Raw genomic sequence first — 23,988 nt, forward strand, 5'->3', positions numbered from 1 at the left:
ACCAAACCTGAGTATACATGTAGATATTTCAATAAAATAAACAAACTACCTAAGAAGCAAAACACCTTCATATTTATGCATTCATGATAAACATTTATTTTCATTTTTTTTTTTACAGTATACAATTATTATATTTAATAGATAACATTACTTTAAAAACATAATATATGCCAACCTATTTTGTTTGTGTACATTACCGCCGTAAAACTGATATGTTAAACATGTCATCATTCACTGGAACTTTACATTGAAGTATACAATACTTTATAAAGGGTTTATAGGTAGTTTATTAATCAGTACCAATTAAACAGTTATTTGCTTGAAAAACATTATTTCACATAAAAGATTCCACCAATTAGTTATAACAATGTTTTACATAAAGTGTTACCTTCATTAGTTTCATTGTATGATTATTCCTGACTTTCACGCATTTGTCAAATTGCTAGTTTCTTTCTTTGGTGCCACAAATGTAATCCTCAAATTTCATTACCCTGGTTCTGGTGCATAAAGTTATATATTTTGTAGACACTACCAAAAAGAGAGATTGAGGAACTACCAGCCTGACAGCAAGACCATGGCAAGAATGGGGAGAAAAAAATAAAATAAGAGTGAAAGAGAGAGGGGGCTGGGGGCTGCATTTCCTGTGTTGTTAGGGACAGTGGTTGTTGACGGGGTGGGGAAGTCACTGATCATCTTATTAAAAAAGGACACGAATCTGGAGGTTTTGGAAAAAATCTGCATCTTGGTCGCTCGCAAATTGGTATCATTTTCATCCTTATTCATTGTTATCACTCCAGCCTGGAACCATGCCAACCCAGACTTACACATCAGGGGACCACCTACATCTCCCTGTATAAAAAACAAAGCAGAAATAAATAGAATGGGATGTTAATGAGAATCACTTAAACAGAGAGAATACTTCTGACCTACACCAAACAGCAATGCCTAGCACTCTCCGCCATGCATACAATTTTGAAGAAACAAAAATTAAAGCATCCAAGTGTAATTCTTTATGACTTGTTATAAGCATGTATGAACCTTTATAATGCCTTATAACATGGACTATACAGTATGCAATGGTTCTCTATGCATTCAATACACAACTCTCAAACTGACTGTTATTTTGTCCCGATCATTAAGATATGTTCATAAGACATTATAAAGAGATTGTACATGACAAGTCTTACTATGCATTATAACTGTATCATAATGCATTATACCTGGATGCTTTAAGTAAAGTAGCCCTTGTTACCTGTTCCAGGTTCATCGCTGTAGTGCAGATGTTCTCAGTGGAGGAGATGTTGCCACAGCTCATCACATTAGCCTGCTGCTCCCATAGACCCGTCCCAGTGGTGCCGTTCACTAGGATAGTGATTCATTTAGTTGGGTTAAAAACATCAGCTAATACGCATGGTCAATTGGTATCTATAATTTAAGTAAAATTACACGCATAGAAATATTCCACCACATGCCTGTGGTAGAATAAACTAACAAGGAATGTCCTAATAATATGGTGAACAAAACTTAACTGTTTTCATCATCTCATTTTCCCTAAAGAAATGATGAATTATTGAGTCATGTGCATCCATTACTTGAACACTGAATGGCCTTCCAGCATCTTGCAAACAAACACAGTTTCTTACCCTTGCCTTTGTCCTGGTTTCCCCAGCCTGTCACCCAGCACTGAGTCCCAGGTGGGAAACGTCCATCATTGCTCAGGTCTACACATATAGGCTGAAGGCAGCTGCTGAAATTCACAAAGTTTTCCAGCTGCAGCAGCGCAATGTTGGTCCCAGTTAGGTTGGTCAGGGTGATGTTCACAATGCCCAATGAAGCCTCAAAGACATCAGATCCTTTCTGCTTGTGCTCTCCCAGAAACACAGTCCACTCGTCGGGATTTAGATGTGAACTACAGGAACAGAAAACAGATATGGTCTTCGAAAAGCATTTAAAAATAGATTTTACAGGCCAATCTTTCTCCGCAATGTTGATTACAATGCATGTACACATATACTGCAATATGACTGGATTATGAGTAATTATGCTTGTTTAAAATGCATTATAAACTCAGCAAAAAAGAAACGTCCTCTCACCGTCAGTTGCGTTTATTTTCAGCGAACTTAACATGTGCAAATATTTGTATGAACATAACAAGATTCAACAACTGAGACATAAACTGAACAAGTTCTAAAGACATGTGACTAACATAAATGGAATAATGTGTCGCTGAACAAAGGAGGAGGTCAAAATCAAAAGTAACAGTCAGTATCTGGTGTGGCCACCAGCTGCATTAAGTACTGCAGTGCATCTCCTCCTCCAGATTTGCTGTGAGATGTTACCCCACTCTTCCAACAAGGCACCTGCCCCGGAGATTTCTGGGGAGAATGACCCTAGTCCTCACCCTCCGTGCTCAATGGGATTGAGATCCGGGCTCTTCGCTGGCCATTGCAGAACACTGACATTCCTGTCTTGCAGGAAATCCTGCACAGAATGAGCAGCATATGGCTGGTGGCATTGTCATGCTGGAGGGTCATGTCAGGAAGAGCCTGCAGGAAGGGTACCACATGAGGGACGAGGATGTCATCCCTGTAACGCACAGCGTTGAGAAAAGCTGCAATGACAACAAGCTCAGTCCGATGATGCTGTGACACACCACCAAAGCCCATGATGGACCCTCCACCTCCAAATCAATCCTGCTGCAGAGTACAGGCCTCGGTGTAACGCTCATTCCTTTGGCAATAAACGCGAACCCGACCATCACCCCTGGTGAGACAAAATCATGACTCGTTAGTGAAGAGCACTTTTTTGCCAGTCCTGTCTGGTCCAGCGACGGTGGGTTTGTGCCCATAGGCGACGTTGTTGCCGGTGTCTGGTGAGGACCTGCCTTACAACAGGCTTACAAGCCCTCAATCCAGCCTCTCTCAGCCTATTGCGGACAGTCTGAGCACTGATGGAGGGATTGTGCATTCCTGATGTAACTCGGGCAGTTGTTGTTGCCATCCTGTACCTGTCCCGCAGGTGTGATGTTCAGATGCACCGATCCTGTGCAGGTGCTGTTACACGTGATCTGCCACTGCAAGGACGATCAGCTGTCCATCCTGTCTCCTTGTAGCACTGTCTTAGGCGTCTCACAGTACGGACATTGCAATTTTTTGCCCTGGCCACATCTGCAGTCCTCATGCCTCCTTGCAGCATGCCTAAGGTACGTTCACAGCAGGGACCCTGGGCATCTTTCTTTTGGTGTTTTTCAGAGTCAGTAGAAAGGCCTCTTTAGTGTCCTAAGTTTTCATAACTGTGACCTTAATTGCCTACCGTCTGTAAGCTGTTAGTGTATTAACGACCGTTCCACAGGTGCATGTTCATTAATTGTTTATGGTTCATTGAACAAGCATGGGAAACAGTGTTTAAACCCTTTACAATGAAGATCTGTGAAGTTATTTGGATTTTTACAAATGATCTTTGACAGACAGGGTCCTGTAAAAGGAACGTTTCTTTTTTTTTGCTGAGTTTAGTTATGGGTTCATAGAAAGTGTTATCCAACTGTTCTCAGTAAAGCTCAGTGCAACATTAATTTACCCAGGGAAGCATTGGGCAGCACTAAGGACAAATTCCTCTGTAATAAGTGTGCCGCTGCAAATATGGATCCCATTTCTGTGTAGATTGACCATCCAGGGCCAAGTTCCCTCCGCAACATAATAACTGTTGCCCCCTAGACAGGGACTCATAGGAGCACGGCCACATACTCGCCCTGAAAGGGAAAGAAGAAAACGGTAAGTAATGATACAAAGTAGTGTCGTAGTCTTTCACAGCTCAGCAAATAAAAAATACAAGTTAAGACACCACACTCTTAGAAAAAAAGGTGCTATCTAGAATCTAAAAGGGTTTATTGGCTGTCCCCATAGGAGAACCCTTTGAAGAAGCCTTTTTGGTTCCATGTAGAACTCTTTTGGTTCCAAGTAGAACACTTTTGGGTTCCATGTAGAACCCTTTCCACAGCAGGTTCTACCTGGAACCCAAAAGTGTTCTTCTATGGGGACAGCCGAATAACCCTTTTGGAACCTTTATCTAAGAGTGTAGCCACAGAGGTAGGAAACTTATGTGCAGCAGTGGTGGCTGTACTTCCAGTTGGGATCCTGGTTGGTGGCAAGCCAGGACAGGTATAACTACTGTCAGCATCTAACCCACAGGAGGTAAACAGGACGAAGCCTAGCTTGTCGATGCTGAACCTAAAATGAAAAACTCACCTTCTGCAGTTGAAATGACAGCGATATCTGGTGCTTTAGTTGTTGTTGTTTTTAGTTGTTGTTTAGTTGGTACATTTGTAGCAGGAGGTGGTAGGCCAGGACATGTGTAACTGCTGTCAGTATCTACCCCACTGGAGGTAAACTGGACAAAGCCTGGCTTGTCGGTAGTGATCTTGGAGTCGATCCAGGGCTGGTAGCGAGACACTCTGGTGTACACCCCAGGGAGATTGGGCCGAGCGCAGCCAAAACCCCAGCTCACAACCCCAGACTGGATCCAGACAGAGTTCTGTTTGGCCACCATTGGACCTCCAGAGTCACCCTGAAATGATGGAGCAAGGTAAGTCTTCCAATCCAGCAAACAACAAAGAATAGTTTAGGAACAGAGCAATAATGAAATGGGTTAGCATGGACTCTACCTGACATGAGTCCTTGCCCCCTGTCAGTACACCAGCACAAAGCATGTTGTCTGTGACTGAGCCGACCCCATTGAGGCAGTTACACTGTCTATTACCCAGAACTGGAACCTCCACTTCCTGCAGAGCCCGAGGGGAGGGGAGGAATTCTGAGGTAGAGGATGAGAGACAGACTCGTTATGAACATTCCATTTTCATTGGAAAAATAATGTTTTCGGTCTGCAATGTACTGCTATTTCTCACAACACAATATGTCAATGACATCTCCATGCAAAGGTCTGCTCACTTCCTTCGTTGATTTTGCCCCAGCCAGTGACCCAGCTATCAGTTCCATTGTGGTAAAAACTGTCACTTGCTGCCAGACAGACGGGTCTGATATAGTTTGTGAAGTTGACTTGTGAGGTGAGTCTGAGCAGAGCAATGTCGTTGTCATTGGTGTCACTGTCGTAAACTGGATGTAAGACGATCTGAGCAACAGTTCTGGACACTTCGTTGGGGTTACTGCCCTCCTGGTTCTGTCGACCTAAGATGATGTTCCAATCATTTGGGCTTGAGCTTTGTTGGAACAGGAAGATTATATATATTTTTGCATCATATGAGAATTTTACAAAATATAATAATCCCATTAAACTAAAGTTGATTTTTCCTAAACTTATTTCAAGTAAGAGTTGCACTCAGCTGCATTACAGAGAGTTTGACATATTCCTTGAGCTACAACCTTTACGTCCTCTGTATCTCACGCTAACTCACCCAGAAAAGCAGTGGGCTGCAGACATCACCCACTCCTTGTTGATGAGGGACCCGCCACAAACATGGCCACCAAATTGGTGTACGCTAGCCTGCCAGGGCCAACTTCCTGCAGGGGCATCCTCACCCCCCACTATTTTGTTGTTGAATGAAGTGGTCCCACACACTTAAACAGAGATAAACAATGATGAGTGGAGTGGTGCCACATACTGGAACATAAGATATAATCAGAGTCTGAATTGAGTCACTAAGCCATAGAATACAATATGAAACCATGGGTAACACTACTTGACACCCAGCATCATAACCATGTCATAATATGTCATAACAGCTGACATAACCTGTCATAACCTGTTATAATATCGTCATAACACTGTCATGAAACATATATTTAGACCTGTTGTGACATATATTGCGTTATTTTATGGCTGATTATGACACCTACATAAGAGTGTCAAAAAACCCAAAACCTACCACACAAGGCAAAACAATCCATAACACCATAGCCTGTGTGTCAACAGTATGGTTATGTTATATATATATTTTTTAAATTTACCATATTAAATTGTCATTGTAATTGCACACACACTGATGTCAGATATGCAGCCACCCCAACGCGCAGACTCCCCAAAAATATGGAAGAAGGTACTCTGGTCAGATGAGATTAAAATTGAGCTTTTTGGGCATCAAGGAAAATGTCTGGCGCAAACCCAACACCTCTCATCACCCCGAGAACCCTATCCCCACAGTGAAGCACGGTGATGGCAGCATTATGATGTGGGGATGTTTTTCATTGGCAGGGACTGGGAAACTGGTCAGAATTGAAGGAATGATGTATGGTGCTAAATACAGGGAAATTCTTGAGGGAAACCTGTTTCAGTCTTCCAGAGATGTGAGACTGGGACGGAGGTTCACCTTCCAGCCTGACAATGTCCCTAAGCATACTGCTAAAGCAGCACTCAAGGGGTTTAAGGGGAAACATTTAAATGTCTTGGAATGGCCTAGTCAAAGCCCAGACCTCAATCCAATTGAGAATCTGTGGTATGACTTAAAGATTGATGTACACCAGTGGAACCCATCAAATTTGAAGGAGCTAGAGCAGTTTTGCCTTGAAGAATGGCAAAAATCCCAGTGGCTAGAGACATACCCCAAGAGACTTGCAGTTGTAATTGCTGCAAAAGGTGACAAAGTATTGACTTAGGGGGGTGAATAGTTATGCATGCTTAAGTTTTCTCTTTTTTTTCTTCTAATTTCTTGTTTGTTTCACAACAAAAAATATTTTTGCATTTTCAAAGTGGTAGGCATGGCGTGTAAATAAAACGATACAACCCCCTCAAAAAACTATTTTAATTCCATGCTGTAAGGCAACTGTCACGTTCTGACCATTATTTCCTTTGTTTTGTATTTATTTAGTATGGTCAGGGCTGGGGTGGGCAGTCTATGTTTGTTTTTCTATGATTTGGGGATTTGTATGTTTCGGCCTAGTATGGTTCTCAATCAGAGGCAGGTGTCATTAGTTGTCTCTGATTGAGAATCATACTTAGGTAGCCTGGGTTTCAGACCTGAGCTCACTCCTCGTGCTTATTATAAGCAGCACGTTACTGGTCAGGCACCATGTTATGCAGTTAAGCGCACGGTGTCGCCAGTACGTGCCCATAGCCCGGTGCGCTATCGGGCAGCCCCCCGAAGTAGTCATGCGAGTATGGGCATCGAGCCAGGGCGTATGGTGCCTTCTCAGCGTGTCTGGTCGCCGGTACGCAGTTTTGGTCCAGGGTATCCTATGCCGGCTCTGCGTACTGTGTCTCCAGGGCGCTGGGAGGGTGCAGTGCATCCTATGCCTGCGCTCCGCTCGTGCCGGGCAAATGTGGGAGTGGAGCCTAAGGGAGAGGTGCACGTAGTAGGCACTAGAGCTCCCGTGCTTACCCACAGCCCGGTTTAACCTGTGCCTGCACTCTGGAGGGTCTGGGCTAGAGTAGTGATCCAGCCTGGTGGAGTGGTGCCAAGGCTGCGCACCAGAGCTCCAGTGCTCCCCCACAGCCCGGTCCTTCAGGTGCCTCCTCCTAACACCATGCCTCCTGGAGGTCTCCCCAGCCTGGTGGGTCCTGTGGCAGCCCCACGCACCAGGCTGTCTCTCTGTCTCCTCCCTACAGGTTATCCCGCATGTCCGGCGCTGCCGGAGTCTCCCGCCTGTCCGGCGCTGCCAGAGCTTCCGCCCCTCAGTCCAGAGGTGCCAGAGCTCCTCCATCCAGCGCTGCCATAGCTTTCCTCCTCTCCAGCGCTGCCGGAGTCTCCAGTCTGCCCAGCGCCGCCTGAGCTACCCGTCTGCCCAGCACCATCAGAGCCGCCAGTCTGCAAGGAGCCGCCAGAGCCGCCAGTCTGCAAGGAGCCGCCAGAGCCGCCAGTCTGCAAGGAGCCGCCAGAGCCACCAGTCTGCAAGGAGCCGCCAATGCCGCCAGTCTGCAAGGAGCCGCCAGTGCCGCCAGCCAGCCAGGATCTGCCAGAGCCGCCATTCTGCCAGGATCTGCCAGAGCCGCCATTCAGCCAGGATCTGCCAGGGCCGCCATTCAGCCAGGATCTGCCAGAGCCGCCATTTAGCCAGGATCTGCCAGAGCCGCCATTCAGCCAGGATCTGCCAGGGCCGCCATTCAGCCAGGATCTGCCAGAGCCGCCATTCAGCCAGGATCTGCCAGAGCCGCCATTCAGCCAGGATCTGCCAGAGCCGCCAGTCAGCCAGGATCTGCCAGAGTCGTCAGCCAGTACGGGGCTGCCCCTCTGTCCCGAGCTGCCCCTCTGTCCCGAGCTGCCCCTCTGTCCAGTGGGGTCATTTAGAAGGGTCACCGTGGTTAGGAAGCCACGGAGGCGGACAATGAGGCGGACTAAGACTATGGTGAAGTGGGGTCCACGTCCCGCGCCAGAGCCGCCACCGCGGACAGACGCCCACCCAGACCCGCCCCTAGAGGTTAAGGTTTTGCGGCCGGAGTCCGCACCTTTGGGGGGGGGGGGGGGGGGGGGGGGGTACTGTCACGTTCTGACCTTTATTTCCTTTGTTTTGTATTTATTTAGTATGGTCAGGGCGTGTGTTGGGGTGGGCAGTCTATGTTTGTTTTTCTATGATTTGGGGATTTGTATGTTTCGGCCTAGTATGGTTCTCAATCAGAGGCAGGTGTCATTAGTTGTCTCTGATTGAGAATCATACTTAGATAGCCTGGGTTTCACTGTTTGTTTGTGGGTGTTTGTTTCCGTGTCTGTGTTTTTCACCACACGGTACTGTTTTGGGTTTCGTTCATTCCACGTTTATTGTTTTTTGTATTCAGTTGTTCATGTGTACTATTTCTTATTAAAAGAACCATGGACACTTACCACGCCGCATATTGGTCCTCCGATCCTTCTCGCCTCTCCTCTTCGGAAGAAGAGGAGGAAATCCCTTACAGCAGCAAAAAGGGAAAAATGCCAAGGGGGTGAATACTTTTGCAAGCCACTGTACGTGATAGGGCTATTTGGCTTATATGATTATGATGGTCATAGCGCTTCTTGACAGTGTCATAAAGTGTATTTTCTTAGTCCAATTAAAGTGACACAGGAGGGTCATAATGCTTCTTGAGAGTGTCATAAAGTGTATTTTCTACAAGTTATAAAAATATGAGGGAAACAGATGACTGTAAACAATTTATGACAAAAACAACAAACGATTTAAGAAACAAACTTTCAAACGAAAGGAAACTTTTTGTCAGGGAAAAAACACATTTGAATACATATAGGTGTCATATCCAGCCATAAAATAACGAAATATACACTATATATACAAAAGTATGTGGACGTCCCCTTCAAATTAGTGGATTCGGCTATTTCAGCCACTCCCATTGCTGACAGGTGTATAAAATCGAGCACACAGCAACGCAATCTCCATAGACAAACATTGGCAGTAGAATAGCCCGTACTGAAGAGCTCAGTGACTTACATCGTGGCACCATCATAGGATGCAACCTTTCCACTAAGTCAGTTCGTCAAATTTCTTCCCTGCTAGAACTGCCCTGTCAAGTGTAAGTGCTGTTATTGTGAATTGGAAACGTCTATTAGCAACAACGATTCAGCGGCAAAGTGGTAGGCCACACAAGCTCACAGAATGGGACCGCCAAGTGCTGAAGCACGTAGAGCATAAAAATTGTCTGTCCTTGGTTGCAACACTCACTACCGAGTTCCAAACTGTCTCTGGAAGCAACTTCAGCACAAGAACTGTTCGTCTGGAGCTTCATGAAATGGGTTTTCATGGCCGATCAGTTGCACACAAGCCTAAGATCATAATGTGCAATGCCAAGCGTCAGCTGGAGTAGTGTAAGGCTTGCCGCCATTGGAGTCTGGAGCAGTGGAAATGCATTCTGTTGAATGATGAACCAAGCTTCATCATCTGGCAATCCAAAACCTGCCCCCATGCCTAGTACCAACTGTAAAATTTAATGGAAGAGGAATAATGGTCTGGGAATGTTTTTCATGGTTCGGGCTTGGCCCCTTAGTTCCAGTAAAGGGAAATCTAAATGCTACGGCATACAATGACATTCTAGACAATTCTGTACTTCCAACTTTGTGGCAACAGTTTGGGGAAGGCCCTTTCCTGTTTCAGCATGACAATGCACCCATGCACAAAGCAAGGTACATACAGAAATGGTTTGTCGAGTTCGGTGTGGAAGTACTTGACTGCACAGATCGCTGACGTCAACCCCATCGAACACCTTCGAGATTAATTGGAACGCAGACTGCGAGCCAGCCCTAATCGGCCAACATCAGTGCCGACCTTACTAAAGCTCTTGTGGCTGAAAGGCAGCAAGTCCAAGCAGCAATGTTCCAACATCTAGTGGAAGGCCTTCCCAGAAAAGTGGAGGCTGTTATAGCAGCAAAGGGGGGACCGGCTCTATATTAATGCCCATGATTTTGGAATGAGACGTTCGACGAGCAGGTGTCCATATGCTTTTAGGAATGTAGTGTACGTCACAACAGGTGTAAATATATGGGCCATGACAGTGTTATGACCATATTCTGACAGGTTATGACAAGTATGTCAGCTGTTATGACATATTATGACAAGTTTATGATCGTGTCATAAAGTGTTATGACACTGGGTGTCAAGTAAAGTGTTACCAAAACATGATTGGTGACACAGTGTGGAAATTAACCTTTGGCTTCACAGTAACATGATACACAGTATACATGAAAAATAAAATAATCAGACATTAAAACATTAGCAGCACATCATTAAGATCATGGCAGCTGTCAAAATGTGCATGCAGGTATGTGGACTGATTACATTTTGTCAATAATGAAAACAAAGAATATCTCAAAGGTTGACATTTATAGTATGTTCTAATCGATCATGCTCTTTAAGTTAAACAAATAGCAAAAAGAAATGGCAGCAATGGGAGTGATGACCATTCATTTCTGTACACGTCTGGAGAATAAAATGTAGATCATGTTCTTACCATCAAGTTGACAATATGATTCTGAGAAAGAGAGGAAGTAATTGAGTTAATTCATTGTCTGATTGCCTCTATTAAACATGTTTGCTTTTGTGAAAATGCAGCTTGTGTATAACCATAATTGTTGAACATGTCACACCTCATTGCATGCTAGCTTGCATCAGCTGCACCTTTTCTTCAGTAGTGGATCAAACAAATAAAGCTAAAACATTAAATTCATGTTTTCATGAAGCTGAAAAGTCTCTGAAATGGAATGCTGTTGTAATATGAGTTGGATTAGAGTGTTTTATTTAATATTTTATTTAGGGGGCAGTTTAGCTTTAATATTGCAGATAGACTGTGGCTTCCATCAATGTAATTGTCTGCATAATTTACAATCCCCCCATACATATAAAAAAACAATATTTTCCTTTATTATTTTCTCCTAACCCTAACATCCTTCCCCTAATTGGATTAAACGAATGCACTACAACAATTAGGCTTCTACTTTCAGTTTATACATACTATATACATTTTATGGACACAGTATATTTTACAATCGTTTTTAGTCCCAGCCTTCAGCTACCCTCAACCCCTCCCATCTATCTCTGAAGACCATCCAGTTTTGATTTCTATTTGCCATATATTTTTTTGTTTTTCAACTCATAAAACTGAAAAGACTCTGAAATGGAATGATGTTGTAATATGAGTTGGATTGTAGTGTTTTATTATTTTATACATTTATGTATTTTATACATGTTTATTTTACAAGTATCTACGTATATTTCTTTAAGAATGTGATGACTTAAATGTTGCAATATGTAACTTTTTGTGTGATCCGACCAGTGGCGAATTTAGCATGTCAATCTTGGTGGGGCAAACCATTTTTTTATAGATGCAGGCCAGCGAAGCCACTACACATCTCTAAACTGTGCATTAAATGCACTTTAATGGTGGCAAACGCTGCCAACAAACTCTTAGGGTCTACATAAAGCTGTCCCGAGTGTGGAGCTTATGGCTGACTTGCTTCATATGGTTTCTACTGACTCCTTGTGGATTTGTGTACAGTAACTAGATAAGAACCACATTCTCCTTCAATAATAATGAATGTCGACATTTTGACTTTTGAACCATACACAAACTTTATCACATTTATGTTCAGTAAATTCACAATATTTGTTCTTATATAAATAATACGTAGCTCGTAAGTATAAGCAAGTTCAAGCAAACGAGCTGCGATGAGGTAGGCCTGGTTCAGCACTTTCGAAATGGACAGCGACAGAAATTCAGAGAGATATTAGTTCAGATAAATTCAGCAAGATGTTGAGGACTTAACTTTACTCTTCTTTAAGTCACCACGGAGAGAGAAAGAGAGAGAGAGAGACCCAGAATCAGCGGTTAGACTGCCATTTGAAGTATTTTATTAGGCCAGTGTGATGTAAAAAGGAAGGAGAATACAATCACAAGGATCCACTTTTATAGACAATATGCAGAAGCACTGACAGAGCATTGCACAAACAAAACAATCGCAATATGAACTGGAATTACACTCTTTCAGACAGATGTTTTAAACCCTTAAACCCAGACTTGAACCACACACCCTCCACTGGAAGCAAAATATTTTGGAAGCAAAATTATTTCTTTAGAATGCTTGCAGTTAGCCACTGCTTCCTTCCAAACCACTCATGGTTGAATTTGCAATTTCCGACTTGTTGTGTAATGTTTATGTCCAATGGCCCATGAGCACCGCAACGTTTTATCTCTAATTTCTCTTAATTTGACAAGGATATGACAATAATTGAAAAGGATTTGCCAGTAGATTGTCAAGTTGGTTCATGATGATGACTGCTAGCTTGCTAGCTAAGATTTTGAAAGTATGATTTTGACACGATCAGTCCGATCAAAGCTACTGTAGATAGTGAGTTGACATTATTTTATCTGTGGCCAATGACCTTCACACTTCTTGGATGGGCACTTCAAATATAACTCTATGGCAGCATCCAAGGGGCTTGAATTTTCGAGCTCTGTCCGTAGATTTTGTGGTGACGGAGTGTCCTCATGAGTGACAGAACCCTGAGCCAATCATGGCGCAACTAGAGAACATTACCGAACCCCACACTCTGCATTTCCACTGGCTGTCCCACCACTAGAGAAAGTATTGATCTAGGCTGAAATACCTGCATTTTGGAGCTACCTTACTCAAGAAATCGGCTTTATTAACTCAATATATATTTTTTACATTGTTTGTAAACTGATATGTGAGACGTATTAATGCCAAAATAACATGCAAAACCGTTCGTAATACATCATGTCAGTAAAGGATTTTCATCAACAATTGGCTTGTTTTGTTCTCACTATAGTAGCAAGCCATTCTATAGAAAAACATATTTTTACATTAACTATTTACTTTTGAGATGTATCTCTGGGAAGGATACTGCAACACTCAAAAAGGGCAATGAAAGATGCATGAAAAGTGTCATGACGCCTATGTATACACTGACTGTACAAAACAATAGGACACCTGCTCTTTCATTGACACTGACCAGGTAAATCCAGGTGAATGATATGACCCCTTATTGATGTCACTTCTTAAATCCACTTCAATCAGTGTAGATGAAGGGGAGGCAAAAGGTAAAGAAGGATTTTTAAGCCTCATTCTCTCTCACCAGTGCTGTACAGGTTCTTACTTTAGAATGACAGACATTCTGGATTTCAAACATTGTTAATGAAAAATTGTTTAAAACTATTTTTTAAAGTCGCAACATGCCAAATAGTGTCTCCATAGTGTCTCTATCATCTCTAGTACCAGTACTGCACCAGTGGTTACTTAAAACAATATATATCCTCAGCACTCTTTACACAAAACCCCATAATGACAAAGTGAAAACAAGTTTTTAGAAAAAAAAATACAAATAAAAAACTGAAACACTTATTTACATAAGTATTCAGAACGTTTGCTATGAGACTCAAAATTGAGCTCAGGTGCATCCTGTTTCCACTGATCATCCTTGAAATGTTTCAACAATTTCATTGGATTTCACCTGTGGTAAATTCAATGGATTGGACATGATTTGGAAAGGCACACACCTGTCAATATATGGTCCCACAATTAACAATGCATGTCAGAGCAAAAACCAAGCCATGAAGTTGAAGGAATTGTCTGTAGAGACAAAAACAAAGGAACTAAGGTCAGAGCGTGACACCTACAGTGAAGCATGGTGGTGACAGCATCATGCTGTGGGGATGTTTTTCAGCGACAGGTACTGGGAGACTAGTCAGGATTAAGGATAGAATGAACGGAGCCAAGTACAGAGAGATCCTTGATGAAAACCTTCTCCAGAGTTCTCAGGACCTCAGACTGGGGCGAAAGTTCACCTTCCAACAGGACAACGACTCCAAGCACACAGCCAAGACAACACAGGAGTGGCTTCGAGACAAGTCTCTGAATGTCCTTGAGTGGCCCAGCCAGAGCCCAGACAGAGCAAATATCTCTGGAGAGACCTGAAAATAGCTGTGCAGCAACGCTCCCCATCCAACCTGACAGAGTTTGAGAGGATCTACAGAGAAAAATGGGAGAAACTCCCCAAACACAGGTGTGCCAAGCTTGTAGCGTCATACCCAAGAAGACTCAAGGCTGTAGTCGGTGTCAAAGGTGCTTCAACAAAGTACTAAGTAAAGGGTCTGAATACTTATGTAAACGTGATACTTCAGTGTTTTATTTTTAATAAATTATCAAACATTTCTAAAATCTTGTTTTTGCTTTGTCATTATGGGATATTGTGTAGATTGATGAACTATTTAATCAATTTTAAAATATATGTTTTTATTTAGCTTTTATTTAACCAGGTAGGCCAGTTGAGAACAAGTTCTCATTTAAAACTGCGACCTGGCCAAGATAAAGCAAAGCAGTGCGACACAAGCAACACAGAGTTACACAAGGGATAAACAAACGTACAGTCAATAACACAATAGAAAAATGTACAGTGCCTTGTGAAAGTATTCGGCCCCCTTGAACTTTGCGACCTTTTGCCACATTTCAGGCTTCAAACATAAAGATATAAAACTGTATTTTTTTGTGAAGAATCAACAACAAGTGGGACACAATCATGAAGTGGAATGACATTTATTGGATATTTCAAACTTTTTTAACAAATCAAAAACTTAAAAATTGGGCGTGCAAAATTATTCAGCCCCTTTACTTTCAGTGCAGCAAACTCTCTCCAGAAGTTCAGTGAGGATCTCTGAATGATCCAATGTTGACCTAAATGACTAATGATGATAAATACAATCCACCTGTGTGTAATCAAGTCTCCGTATAAATGCACCTGCACTGTGATAGTCTCAGAGGTCCGTTAAAAGCGCAGAGAGCATCATGAAGAACAAGGAACACACCAGGCAGGTCCGAGATACTGTTGTGAAGAAGTTTAAAGCCGGATTTGGATACAAAAAGCTTTCCCAAGCTTTAAACATCCCAAGGAGCACTGTGCAAGCGGTAATATTGAAATGGAAGGAGTATCAGACCACTGCAAATCTACCAAGACCTGGCCGTCCCTCTAAACTTTCAGCTCATACAAGGAGAAGACTGATCAGAGATGCAGCCAAGAGGCCCATGATCACTCTGGATGAACTGCATAGATCTACAGCTGAGGTGGGAGACTCTGTCCATAGGACAACAATCAGTCGTATATTGCACAAATCTGGCCTTTATGGAAGAGTGGCAAGAAGAAAGCCATTTCTTAAAGATATCCATAAAAAGTGTCGTTTAAAGTTTGCCACAAGCCACCTGGGAGACACACCAAACATGTGGAAGAAGGTGCTCTGGTCAGATGAAACCAAAATTGAACTTTTTGGCAACAATGCAAAACGTTATGTTTGGCGTAAAAGCAACACAGCTGAACACACCATCCCCACTGTCAAACATGGTGGTGGCAGCATCATGGTTTGGGCCTGCTTTTCTTCAGCAGGGACAGGGAAGATGGTTAAAATTGATGGGAAGATGGATGGAGCCAAATACAGGACCATTCTGGAAGAAAACCTGATGGAGTCTGCAAAAGACCTGAGACTGGGACGGAGATTTGTCTTCCAACAAGACAATGATCCAAAACACAAAGCAAAATCTACAATGGAATGGTTCAAAAATAAACATATCAAGGTGTTAGAATGGCCAAGTCAAAGTCCAGACCTGAATCTAATCGAGAATCTGTGGAAAGAACTGAAAACTGCTGTTCACAAATGCTCTCCATCCAACCTCACTGAGCTCGAGCTGTTTTGCAAGGAGGAATGGGAAAAAATGTCAGTCTCTCGATGTGCAAAACTGATAGAGACATACCCCAAGCGACTTACAGCTGTAATCGCAGCAAAAGGTGGCACTACAAAGTATTAACTTAAGGGGGCTGAATAATTTTGCACGCCCAATTTTTCAGTTTTTGATTTGTTAAAAGAGTTTGAAATATCCAATAAATGTCATTCCACTTCATGATTGTGTCCCACTTGTTGTTGATTCTTCACAAAAAAATACAGTTTTATATCTTTATGTTTGAAGCCTGAAATGTTGCAAAAGGTCGCAAAGTTCAAGGGGGCCGAATACTTTCGCAAGGCACTGTATATACAGTGTGTGCAAATGTAGAAAGATTAGGGAGGTAAGGCAATAAATACTGTAAGTCATAGTGGTGAAATAGTTACAATTTAGCAATTAACATTGGAGTGATAGTTGTGCAGAAGATGAATGTACATGTAGAGATACTGGTGTGCAAAGGAGCAAAAAAATAAATAACAATAAGGGGATGAGGTAGTTGGGTGGGCTATTTACAGATGGGCTGTGTACAGGTGCAATGATCGGTAAGCTGCTCTGACAGCTGATGCTTAAAGTTAGTGAGGGAGATATAAGTCTCCAGCTTCAGAGATTTTTGCAATTCATTCCAGTCAATGGCCACAGAGAACTGGAAGGAAAGGTGGCCAAAGGAGGAGTTGGCTTTGGGGGTGACCAGTTAAATATACCTGCTGGAGCGCATGCTACAGTGACCAGTATGGTGACCAGTGAGATGAGATAAGGCGGGGTTTTACCTAGCAAAGACTTATAGATGACCCGGAGCCAGTGGGTTTGACGACGAATATGAAGCGAGGGCCAGCCAACGAGAGCATACAGGTCGCAGTGGTGGGCAGTAAATGGGGCTTTCGTGACAAAACGGATGGCACTGTGATAGACTACATCCAATTTGCTGGGTAGAGTGTTGGAGGTTATTTTGAAAATGACATTGCCGAAGTCGAGGATCAGTAGGATAGTCAGTTTTACAAGGGTATGTTTGGCAACATGAGTGAAGGATGCTTCGTTGCAAAATAGGAAGCCGATTCTAGATTTAATTTTGGATTAGAGATGCTTAATTTGAGTCTGGAAGGAGTGTTTACAGTCTAGAAAGACACCTAGGTATTTATAGTTGTCCACATATTGTAAGTCAGAACTGTCCAGAGTAGTGATGCTTGACAAGCAATGAGACAATTGTAAACTCGAGATGATTAGATGGCCATGTTGGTATGAAGGCCAGATTGTGAATTTAGCCATAGAATGAATTGCCTCTTGCTGATTATCCCTTTCTTAGTTTGTTTGTAAATTCACATCAGAATAACACCTGTCAAAAATGTTCGGTGTCAGTAAACGTCGGCAAAAATGCTTAATTAAATTGTTGCCAGCTGCACAGTTAGTAAACAACGCTCTGGATAACATGTAACCAGCCTAACTAGCCTAACCATCTGATTTGATTTGACCAGCTCTACTAGGGTGCACTCTGGCACACCAAATTGAATTTACGAACACACCCCAATTCAATCTGAAACAAGTATTCAACAATGGCAACTATTCAAAATATTTGTGGACAACAGCTCCCATGTATCTTGTCACTATATCCATAATCTTTGATAGTATGCAACATTTCTAAAATCAAATATGGTTTAAATTCCAGGATGCATCACTAATTTCAGCTCTTCATCTATTAGAATTGAATTAATACTTTTCCACAATGCATTGGAAGTGGGGGGCTGTGAGTGATAGGCGCTAGTTCTCTTCAGGTAACCAACAACAAAACCAGGTTAGTTCATTGGGAAGATTCCCAAAGATTCTGTGGTGGTGCTCAAATGTAGGCAAAGTAGTTTATGTTCTTTTTAAAAGTATAATGAAAATTGTATTTTAGGTTACATCTTTGAAAACATTAGTATTTTTTATTACATTTTTTACCCAGAGTGTATTTCTGTTTTCTCACTGAAAAGTGTTTATTGTTCTCGTCAGAGCTTTTCAACTAAATACTAAACCATATTTTGATTTATGAATGTGTCGTCTTGTTATTGATGTGATGTTATTCAGGCCTTTTGATTTTAACAGATTGCTTTAGTTTTGTAGGCATGCATTTAATTTATGGATCAAGCCTTAGCAGTCATTCTGATCTCGTTCCCAATGATCAGTGCTTTAGTTTGTAATGTTGCTGTCCAGTGGTTCTGAATTTGTGACTGAATTTGCACCCGACGGTCCACGTTTTTCTGTGCAATAACATTTTGATTTGAACAGTTGAAAAATGTTGGTGTGTGTCCTAGGCTTTTTATATTTAGCCTATATATGTTACAGCGCTTTGGTTTAACTAATAAATATGTTGATATGGAACCAAATGATCTGTTTCAGTAGGCTACTTGCTTAATAGTATGCAACGATGAGTAAATAGTATGTAGTTTAAGTATGTGGTACACTAGTATGGGTATTCGGACAAGGCCGTAGACAATCCCACTCCTGCCACAGAAAAGTATAGTGGTCAATCTAATACGCTCAAAAAGACTTACCTTGAATTAGGAGACTTGCCACCGTCAATAAACATACCAATTTCTTCACAGACATTTCTTAAGTGTTATGTACAAAGCCCATGTATTTGCTCTTTAAATATCCCTCATGCTATCCTTCATTGCCTACACCCCTCCCTTATGACACCCCACACACTACACCCTCTTCTTTTGTTCTTCTAATCACTCAACTTTATTTCCTTGTTGGTCTACATTGGCTATCCTGAGGCCACTCATTAGACAGGTATGGCCAAACACTGATTAGCTGTGATATGTGTTTGTGCTTAGGTCATTTAATAAGGCTGGAAAGGCTAAGAATAGTGTACAGTGGTTTCCATTCATCTCCATCAATTAAACATTAACCCTACATTCTCAAACAAAGTGATAGTTACTACCAAAACAAGGTTATTCATTTTGTAGGGGGAAACACTTTTTTTTAATTGTGGAGAACCTTTTCATATCAGTTCTTTGAACAAGCCTTTGTGTATGGTTCTTCATTACACTGTTAAACATTTCCCGGGTGGTTGCAGTGAAAAAACTGTAAATATACAAAAAGTTCATGTATTTTTAGAACTGGATAAGGTATTATTGCTGTAAGGGACAGTATGCTGCTGTATTCTGATTACTTCGGAGTCAACCTCACTTGGGATTTTAACTCACAACCTCTCGGTTGCAATCAACCTGAATTTCCAACGCCACCGGGCCTGTGGTTATGATAGAGATTATTAAAAGCATATTTGGGGGCATGGTCTAAAATATGTTGTATTTGTGCCAATGTGTTTTGGTATTTGTCTTTGTTGTTATTTTGATGAAGGTTGAGCACCTCATTTGTCTACTCCCAGTTCTACAGTCTTTGTAAACGCTTGTGACAATCAACAACTGCACTGTTGAGTGGTTACTGCATTTTCGAGGAACTTAATGGGAGTTGGTCATCAGGAAGTTAATGTTTATTTTTCAATAATAGTGTCAGCTCGCTGCAAGTAGTTAATGCATAAACTTGTTCTGGGTGATCTTTCACACTCACTGACCTGACAATGTGTCAGGAAAGTCAGTTTGCTGTCCACCAAGAGGTTGAGACCAGGTGAGGCTGAGTCCCAAGTGTGGTTACCTTAAAGAATGCTTAGTAGTTGTCAACTAATGTTAAACAATCTTGTAATCAGTAATGTCCAGTTGACAGCTAGTTGCAAGTTACTAGCAGTTACTGACTATTAAATTACTGTGAATTTGACAACAACTTACTGACAGCTAGTAATGTAAAATTCACAGCAACTTCCAGGCAACTAACTGCAATTAAGTTACTGTGAAATGCACAGTAACCTCTTAAAAGTGCAGCTCTTTGTCACATGTTCTTACAAAGATTGCAGAACTGACAGTGTTAAAATTTGTGCTCAAACAACATAACCATCAACTACTTAAACTTGAATAACACTTTCTTGTTATTGTTTTCCTTACTTTCACCACAACCAGTACCGATACCGATTATTGGAGGACCAAAAAATGCCGATACCGATTAATCTGGCTGATTTAAAATAATGACAATTATAACAATACTGAATGAACACTTTTATTTGAACTTAATATAATACATAAATAAAATAAATGTAGTATCAAATAAATAATGAAACATGTTCAATTTGGTTTAAATAATGCAAAAACACTGTGTTGGAGAAGAAAGTAAAAGTGCAAAATGTGCCATGTAAAAAACCTAACGCTTATGTTCCTTGCTCAGAACATGAGAACATATGAAAGCTGGTGGTTCCTTTTTAACATGAGTCTTCAATGTTCCCAGTTAAGAAGATTTAAGTTGTAGTTATTATAGGACTATTTCTCTCTATACCGTTTGTATTTCATATAACTTTGACTATTAGATGTTCTTATAGGCACTATAGTATTGCCAGCCTAATCTGGGAGTTGATAGGTTTGAAGTCATAAACAGTGCTGTGCTTCAAGCATTGCGAAGAGCTGCTGGCAAACGCAGAAAAGTGCTGTTTGAATGAATGCTTACGAGCCTGCTGCTCCCTACCACCACTCAGTCAGACTGTTGTCGTGTCTTTACTATCATTAACTGAAGACTGATAGTTTTTATCAAAGATTCTTTGTAATTAGTTATTACGCGATCAACTGATTAATCACGTAACTAATTAACTAGGAAGTCGGGACACCAAGGAAAAATATTCAGATTACAAAATATAATTTCCTAAAATAACTTTTCAGATATTTTATCTGATCAATTAGTCTTCGAATTAATGAATTATTTACTTTACCTCACGTTAGTCTCATTCCAAACGTCGTAAATTGTTGGTTATCTGCACGAACCCAGTCTTCACTATGAGTCATCCATACATCAATTGTCTTAAATCATTAATTTTTTACTAACTAAGTAATTCACAGAATTGCATAAACAAACAAACAAGGTAAATGTGGTGACATTAAATGATATGAGAATGTGCCCTAGTGGGCTAAACCGGCATGGCGGCTTGTTAGACAAAAGGGGAAGTGGGGGTCGACTAAGAAGTCACTACAGAGTGATAACACTCACTCATTCGGGAACAATTGTAATCAATATATATATTTACGCTCAGTGTGTCGTTTTGATTGCTGGTGATTTATTTTGTTGAATTGTCTGTCTCTCTCCCTCTCTCTCTCTGTCATGGTTATTGGTGATTGTTCAGAGTGACATTCGTTATAGAATGAATGTTTTTGGCGGTTGTCGTTCTACGCGTTCAATGATACCAAATTCCTAGCTGCAGACTAGTAATTAATATCAAAGACTTGTTCTTACTCTGTCGGTATCAATAGTCTAAGAGTTTAACCATGTGGTATGGTTAAAATATTCAGCAATGGTCTGCAACCTTTTGTCCTCCCTTGATTGAGAGAATCATGGTCTGCAACCTTTAACCATCTCGTAATTGAGGTAAGCTCGGTCTGCTGATCGAAAACCCGAGTGGGGGTTTTATTCGGAAGGGCTGAAGCGGGCTGTCCCAGGATGTCTGACCCTAACTGGGCTCAGGGGCAGTCCTCTGATTTAGTTAAAATCAAAAGGGAATTGTATTTTTCTTCATTAAACAGTCCAAAGTCATATTACACAATTACACAAACAGTATCATACTCACTCATTCATCTTATACAACAATAAGATGTAAACCTCATATCTGAGGCTATTATATAAACATCGTTATGGTAATGTGGCCACACCGTCTCCCATGAGCTTTCCCAAGTTGTGACAAACGGATCAGTTCGTAGCTGGATTCTTCATCGATCGTTTATACTTTCTCCAGAACATGAAATTTGTTTGTACCTCAAGTTCTGTGAGGTGGAGGGATTTCCTTTGTCCTCTATGAAAATGTACTCTCTCTCTACTATGTGGCCATGTGGCAGGGTCTTCTCAGGAATTTACGACCTCTGACCACAGCAGCTAGTTGAAGGAGGCAAGGGGGAGGCAGGGAGAGGGGGATGGGGTTGCTATACCCAAAGAGGCCAAAGTCATGACATACCCCCCCTGGTGGTTTGGATCTTGTTTGTCCTGAAAGTTACAAATCAACATAAAATCATGAACACGTGATGTCCTGTTTGTAGATCATCGTTGCAGTCCCCTCTGGTGGTTGAACTTGGTAGGCTTCTCTGAAAGCGTTGCAGTCCACCACAAGGATGGCAGTTGATGTCTGGTTGGTTATCGCCGTTGCGGTCCCTTCTAGTGATGTACCTTGATAGGTTCCCTGGAAGCTGCAAGGGCCAGGGGATGTCCTGGTTGGTGATCGCCGTTGCGGAACCCCCCCCCCTGGTAGTTTACCTTGGTAGGCTCCCTGACAGCGGGTCATGCCGCCACAATGAAGGGCCGTGGGTGTCCGGGTTTGGGGTTGCCGTTCCGGACCCGTCATCTGGTCGTCGTCCAGACTGGAAGATCCGGGCAGTAACTTAGGCAGATGTTAACAACGCACGCACACACACTGATGAAATATATATAATTGCCTTAATTCCCCATTGAGCGGCATTGTGGCACTAAGTGATGGTTGTATGGGGACTTTGTTTAGGGCTCTATCACTTCCTAAGTGTCAAAGGAACTGAACCGAAAAGGAATGAAAGCATAAACAAAAGATTTACAAAATATAGTTCTCACACCAAAATCATCTAATTGGACTGTATTCTATGTACGTCTAATGTTCTTGCAAAATGACTATCATGGAATTGTCTCTAATGCCATATCTAGGGTTTTCCTACTTGGTGTGTTGCTTAGGCACTATCCTAAGTTGATAACTATATGATAAGTTTACAGCTGTAAGGCACTAGTTTTGGTCAGTCTACAGGGATGACCTATGGACTTCTGGGAAGAAACTGGTGAGTGCTGTAGAGTCAAATGCCTAGAAGTAAATGTTCAACCTTATTTACTAAGGCTGGTATTTTGCTATGACCCTTGAGTGATCCTAGCATAAATCCTAATTGGATGTTCCGTTGTGCATGTGCGTTTATGCTTACACAAGCGCGCATGTGATTCTGCCCCATTTCAAGGGAAGAAAACCAAGTATCCTGGCAGATTACAACTTGATCAGAATGAGTCTGACGTAGTCAGGTAATTTTCAGGTCAATGCCTGGAGGTCAGTCAGAATTGTTGTCAAGGGAGTCTGTAGTAGTTTTTTCGACAAGTCACTGTGTCTTCCACTATTGTAGTGGTGATAGGTATGAAGTCTATTTCATAGCTATGTTATACATGGAGGAGCTAACCTCACGACGGAAGTACTCTTTAAGTATTGGGCCAGTCGTACATGGTGTGATCGTGGTTAATGATTCTAATAATTTTCCTCCTGAATGGAGGATTCTATTTATTAGTGACATGTGTGTTAACCATTGGAAGAGTGCACTGGAGATTCCCTTCCACGTGTTGCGCTCTGAGTGACTCCTATGTCGCTATTGTCAAAGGTAATTTGATTGGTTAGGTCTCTAACCTTCTTACTGATTGTAGCTAGACTGACTGTCGCTGGTATTGGTACTGGTGCTCTAACGGACCAGTTATCCTACCGATTTATTCTGAAATATTATACTACCGGAACATAATGATTGGAGCATTTTACTAGTTGTATTGCAGTTGAACCTACACATGGCAAGGAATTATTATTGTTGCCATTTGTTTTGTACGTGGACAAGTCCACTGGACTTCCTTTATGACCAGTGTGGTACACCTCAGTACTATCTTAGATGTGTTCTAAGATAATCCCTGTCTAGGGGCCTGTCTGCTCCTCACTGTTCTCATAGAGGAGTTTACAACTAGATTTAATTTATGCTCTGGCGGCCTCTACGGTGGTGTTGTCCGTAGTCTCGACCCCC

General features: G+C 41.9%; 1 protein-coding gene across 1 annotated transcript; it reads right to left on the reverse strand.

Annotated features, from left to right (window-relative positions):
- Positions 1-83: 83 nt before the first annotated feature.
- On the reverse strand, positions 84-18,885 carry LOC110529486 (transmembrane protease serine 9). Its single transcript, XM_021611717.2, has 10 exons — positions 18,673-18,885; positions 10,876-10,896; positions 5,408-5,570; positions 4,944-5,212; positions 4,661-4,806; positions 4,245-4,563; positions 3,577-3,748; positions 1,644-1,909; positions 1,253-1,362; positions 84-849 (listed from the first exon to the last, which is right to left on the reverse strand). The coding sequence occupies exons 1-10, from the start codon at positions 18,725-18,727 to the stop codon at positions 553-555; spliced, it is 1,818 nt and encodes a 605-aa protein (XP_021467392.1). The 5' UTR covers positions 18,728-18,885; the 3' UTR covers positions 84-552.
- Positions 18,886-23,988: the final 5,103 nt, after the last annotated feature.

Source organism: Oncorhynchus mykiss, chromosome 1 (genome assembly GCF_013265735.2).
Source record: "Oncorhynchus mykiss isolate Arlee chromosome 1, USDA_OmykA_1.1, whole genome shotgun sequence".
NCBI lineage: Eukaryota > Metazoa > Chordata > Actinopteri > Salmoniformes > Salmonidae > Oncorhynchus > Oncorhynchus mykiss.